At 48.9% G+C, this 5,623-nt stretch overlaps 3 protein-coding genes across 3 annotated transcripts in view; all 3 read left to right on the top strand.

The window, feature by feature from the left end:
* LOC127749238 (ras guanyl-releasing protein 3-like) overlaps positions 1-195 on the top strand; it is a 29,820-nt gene extending 29,625 nt beyond the window's left edge. The window contains exon 6 of the mRNA XM_052266592.1: positions 184-195. Within this exon, the coding sequence (XP_052122552.1) occupies positions 184-195 (12 nt within the window). The remainder of the gene's footprint in view (positions 1-183) is intronic.
* Positions 196-418: 223 nt separating this feature from the next.
* LOC127748701 (uncharacterized) lies at positions 419-4,186 on the top strand (the record flags this gene model as incomplete). The annotated part of the gene is given in 3 exon segments (XM_052266693.1): positions 419-900; positions 1,004-1,397; positions 1,492-4,186. Coding segments are annotated over 3 exon segments (966 nt in total). The 3' UTR covers positions 1,663-4,186.
* Positions 4,187-4,498: 312 nt separating this feature from the next.
* LOC113203261 (uncharacterized) overlaps positions 4,499-5,623 on the top strand; it is a 47,334-nt gene continuing 46,209 nt past the window's right edge. Inside the window, exon 1 of the mRNA XM_052266603.1 lies at positions 4,499-4,657. Within this exon, the coding sequence (XP_052122563.1) occupies positions 4,654-4,657 (4 nt within the window). The 5' untranslated portion in view covers positions 4,499-4,653. The remainder of the gene's footprint in view (positions 4,658-5,623) is intronic.

Genomic DNA, 5,623 nt, shown 5'->3' with positions numbered 1-5,623 from the left:
TGAAATTTCGCTATTTTTGACAATATCTCAAAAACTATGGGTCGTAGAGACATTCCGATGGCATATTCTTGTTCCTTGGTCCATTCTGCATCCGGAGACACCTGAGATGACAGTCTAGGACCAAAACTCTAGTCATAGTGCAAAATACCCAAAATGCCTGCATAACCACTAATTTGCCCACAGTTCCGGAAGTAAATTTTTCTCAGCCAAACTCTTCCTGGCCTTTTATTCAATTCAATTGAGGAACATGTCCACCAAATATCAGCCAAATCGGACGAGGTCGTAGGCACGAGCTGTCTTTCTTAAATAAATCCACTCATAGTAAACCCAGGAACCGCCAGTAGGCGGCTACTATTTCCCTCCCCCTCGCTCCCTGTCCCACACGTTTGACGCCCGCTCTCTGCTCTGCTCTGCCTAGCTGTGGGGGCTGATCCGCCAGGGCTTCAAGTGCCGCGACTGCGGCATCAACGCGCACAAGCACTGCAAGGACCTGGTGGTGATGGAGTGCCGGCCCAAGCAGCACGGCCAGCACGGCGGCCTGCACGGCCACGACGGCGCGTCCTCGCACCACTCGTCGAGCCACGCCATCACGTCGCGCCGCCGCTTCCGCCGCAAGAAGAAGTCGTCCGTGTCCGAGTCCGAGTCGTCGCCGCCCAGCCCCAAGTACTCGGTGGCCTCGGTGGGCTCGCAGAGCTCGCAGGGGTCGCAGAGCTCCGGGCTGAGCTCGCTGCCGGGGCTCGGGCCGGGCTCGCTGGCCGGGGACCGCGAGGAGCAGATCGAGGCGCTGGACTGCCCCGGCCAGCCGCTGCTCGGGGGGCAGCTGGGGACGCTCGGCGGCTCGCTGCCCTCCAGCCCCCAGCCCATGGCCATGTGGGGCCCGGGCCCGCGGAGAAAGATCAGGTACGTAAACCTGCGCCTCGGACTGCACGGGTCGGCGGGGCGGGGGAGGGCTCCCCTGATGCACCCACGGGGCTCCCAATGCACTGTGTTTGTGTGTTCGCAGCGACTCGCTGCTCGTGCCCAACTCGCACGCCGCACACGCCCTGGGCCGGAGCCTCCGCGCGCAGAACAGCTGCCCGGAGACGTCGGTGCCGCTGTGCTGCTCGCGGCTCCACTCGCACGGGTACGGGTCCGGCGGCCCCGCCCAGGGCCTCGCCCACCACCGGGAGAGGGAGGTGGCCGTGTCGCACCTGGTGCACCCCCCCTCCACGTCACTGCTGCACTCAGCCACCATCCACTCCCCACCGACGTCCCTCCTGCTGCACCAGTCGGGCGGCCCCGTCCTCGGGGGGACCCTGGGGATGGCGGCCAGCCTCGGCGCACTGCCCGCCCCCCTAGAGCCCGCCGGGCTGAGCACGGTAGAGACCCTCCAGCACAAGCTGCAGGCGTCCGAGGAGGTAAACGACATGTAAGCTTACTGCGGCCGCCCCGCCCCGGGGCCGCCCCGGCCACCCGGCCCGCTCTGAACGTGTTCCTCGTTGGTCCCCGCAGCAACGCCACTGGCTGCAGCGCGAGAATCAGATGCTGAGCCAGCGCATCGAGGAGCTGCTCCGCGAGAACCAGTCCCTGCGCGATCAGATGGGCCACGAGCGGGTCACCACGGCGGCCTACATCATGCGCCAGATGGACACGATGCACCTGCAGCGCGACACCCACGTGTAGCCCGGCGGCCTGGCTGCCCATTTACCGGGAACGGCTTTCCTGTTACTCGTAAGACACACGTCACAGAAATAACGCGCTGGGCGCTTATGTATATTTTAACGATGTTTCACAGTTGTGACCTGAAACTGAATGTGCTGCACTAGCACGGCTTGAATCTCGTCTTATTGTTTAGGAGGAGGGAATTCCCAGTCCCCCCATAGTGAGACTGTTGTTTTATTATGGATCTCGCTGGCGAGATGTGGAGAAAGTGAGTTGTTGCTTTTCTCAACGTGATGAGGTATTCCCAAAGATGTTCGGCAGGTATGTGTGCTAATTTAAGCCCCTAATTTAACCAGTCAATTTTTTCAGCGACGAGCTCCTTTCATATTGGAGTTCTGCGTTGAGTATGAATCTTATCAATTTCTTGCCCATGAATGCTAGGAGAGAACTGATTACTCTCTGTTTTGATGTGCCGCGCGAAGTACGTATACGATCTCACACTTATGTAACAAGGTTTACATTAAGGATATAGGGAAATGGCAATATTCTCTGCACTAGTATAAGCGTAGACTATGTAAAAAGTAATAGAGAAGGTTGTTTTTTATACATTATAAACTTTCTTCTTAGTATTTGACATTTCGTCTCTTGCATTCCTGATATGTTTATTGACATTTACTAGGATTTTGCTTGAACCAGCTGGCTCAGAATCTTTTCCAAATATTTTTAACTCTCCAGATCTGAACAAATCTTGAAATTATAGATTGAGTTATATTTTATGTGTCATAAACGATTGATTATGAAAGTAATGTGATAAATTCCAGAATGCACTTCTGCTCCCAATGTGGTATTTGAAAGAAGAATTTAAAATAGGGAATTTAAGAGTGCTAATTGTTATATTTTCTGATGCATCATCAAGAGAACGATTTTTTTAGCATTTTATTGAAAAAACTTGGGCTTTCAATTGAGTGAGTATTGATATCCGAAAGACAGTTAATCTATATTGATAAAACTACAGTGATAGTAAAAAAAATACATTACTGTGTAAGGTGTGTAAAAGGGCTTTTGACCAGCATTCTGTTCTGACAAGCGAAGTATTAAATGAGACCTGCTCGCACTTTTACATTTCAAACATTTTCTTATAAATTTGATTACTTTAAATGTAGCAAAGATATTTTTAATCTTTTCAGCAAAACAAATTTGATGCATGATATTTTTTAGATATTTTGAAACTTATTTGACCGAATCTAAATCTCCATATCCCTCTTTTTGCCCCAAATCTCTTATAAGAGATTAAGGCAATGAGCTACTGTTCAAATATGTACATTTTAAGACTATAGTTTTGTAAAATATTTCGTAGATGAGTGTGGTTTGTCTCTTACTCATAAATACTGTATCCATATTTAAACATTTTGACGGTTTGCATTACTATGAGTTAATTCCTTTTTAACGGTTTCCGATCCGTCTTCAGCCAGTTTCCATCCGTTCTTGTGACTATTTGTTATTATTTGCTTCTTTTGACAGTTTAGTTTGCTGTTGGACCAACGGTTTTAGTTCGGGACCAAGGAAATTAGTTAGCATGAGCTGAGGTTTGTACTTAAGTCATGATGTATTTTTTGGTATCCTTATTGTCATCCTAAATTACAATTTATGTCTGAAACATTTGTTTTACCGTCGTCGCCGCGTAATTTAATTGTAGAACATTTGAGTGTTGTTACTTTTTAAAAGGAATTTATTATTGATATTTTGAGGTAACAATTGTGCATTGATGAGGACTTGTTTTCAACTATCAGTTTTTTTAGCTCATATCAGACTTGTACATTTTCGTGTTCATATTTTAATTATTTAGTATAAACATCAACATTGGATCAAACTGTGGGAGTAAATGTTTGAATTTTTTATGGAGTGTCTGTGTATTGACACAAATGACATTCAGAATTTAAGGTGAGAAAAGTTGATTTGGTGCACATTAGAAGAAAATGGATCTGTAAAATGTAACATAATACATAAATTTAACTTTGAATCCATGGCTACTACCAAGATAAAATTTCGTTATATTTGAAAAATCAAAGCAAAACATAATCAAATAAATCCTAAGAGGACGACAATGGAGAAATAATGGATAATTTGAACTTCCCTGCCCTGTTCCTGTAACGAAAGTACAAATTATATTCAACCAGGTGTATGTGGATATGATATGAATCATAAAGTGCAGTAATAACATGGGGTAATAAATTCTTCCAGTATTCTCATATATACTATGTAATTTTAAAACATTACATTGCTGTAGATTTTTTCAGAGTAGCTTCCTGTCGTTTTTTTAATAACTTGTTTGTGGCTAAATCATCAATTATATATTATATTTTTGTTTCACACCACAGGCAAACTCTGTTTCGATGTTTCAAAGGCAACACTTGTTTTAAGGATTAAAAGGATTGGAATCGTTTGAGTCAAGTGTTTCTCTGTGAAAGCTAGTTGAGTTTTTTTGATCATTGACCTGTTACCAAACGTATCATGCCATAAACAAATAAAGTAGGTACATGTGAAACCAAGTGATTTCCATTCCGTTCCGTCCCGCTGCCCAATGCCCAAGCCCCACCCCGTCCCCCTCGCACTGCCCGCAGTCTCGGCCCTGCGTGACGCACAGCGGGGTGCTTTCCTTCCCAGAAAGTGCCCCCATTCCGAGAGACGGACGGACGAACTACTTGCTGCTGCGTTTTTTACGAGCTGTAAGTGCGATAAGGAGGACTTCCCCCGTCAGCGCGCCCCGCTTGCGCCGCTTGCGCCCGGGCAGGGTAGGGGTGGCAGCTTGCGAGGACCACCACCAGGCGGGGGTGGAGCGCTGGCGCTCGCCGCGCCCCGCCGCACCCCGCCAGGCCCCGCCACGCGCGTATAAAAGCTCACTCCAGAGGCGCACGGCGAGATTCGGTCGTGTCGCGACGGCGTGTGTTCAACAGTGACCCGCCCTCGGCCAGCACAGCCCAGCCCCGCCGCGCCTGGCTCAGCTGCGTCACCATGCGTAAGTACACGTGCGAATTTTTCAATGATTTTTTTTTATTTTGCCATTTTAATATTGTTAAATGGTCGGGAGGGAAGAGCGCACAATTTCTACAGCCCGGAGACTATTGGTCAGGTCCAAACCCGGGAAAGCTTGTATCGTAAGGGGAAACAACGCAGAGCACAAAAAAGTCCACGCAGAGGTCGGGAGACCTCTCTGGGTATTTCTACCTTGAAGCGGAAGAAGGGGATAACGTTAAGTCGGCTTGGCACCATGAGCTTTTAATCGCCTGTGATTGCCGTTTGTTGTGTAGGAAGTTTATGAAGCCATCCTGAAAAATTAACTTGCACTGAAAACTTACTTCCCAACGTCAGTTTGGGAACTTCCGATGTACCAGACGGCAGTGAAAGTCCATTAAAAGTTCATGGTCATGATGCTAAGTGCACTTACCCCTTTCTTCCACTCCACGGCGGATATTTCCTGTCCGTATTCGAATCGTGATGCCCGATGACCGACTTGCTAGGGCGGAAACATATCGCCTGCTGGTCCAAGCGTCTCGTGGTGGCTTTCAGCCCTTGCCTCGTTGGCAGAGAAGTGTTCCTTAGGGAATAGTGAGTCTCTCCCCCCTTGGCCGAGAGCGTAAGTTGCCTCGAAAATCCCAAACTTATTCACCTCACGATGGTCGGCCGACAAGTTCTGTCGGTCTTCGAACATGAAGTAAGTTGTTGTGGCGCTCAACTTTGTACATATGCGGTGAGTTGTCGGCCGAGTATGTGGCTGGTGCGGCCCGAGCGCGGCGGCCCGACTAGCGCCGTGCGGGTAGGCAATGCGGGCGCTGGCGCGCGCTCGCGGCCCCGGCGTGCCTACCTCGCAGGCGCTCTCGGGTCGCCGCACCGCGCCCCACTCCGTGTCGTACGAGGGATTTTCCAGAAAAGTGGGAAACATTTCTTGAAAAAGGGGTAAAGAAAAAAACACGAAAAATCCCCC

Source organism: Frankliniella occidentalis, unplaced genomic scaffold, assembly GCF_000697945.3.
Source record: "Frankliniella occidentalis isolate FOCC.00 unplaced genomic scaffold, Focc_3.1 Scaffold41, whole genome shotgun sequence".
Classification (NCBI taxonomy): domain Eukaryota; kingdom Metazoa; phylum Arthropoda; class Insecta; order Thysanoptera; family Thripidae; genus Frankliniella; species Frankliniella occidentalis.
Note: the sequence above shows the minus strand (reverse complement) of the source record. Positions and strands in the feature narration are given on the sequence as shown.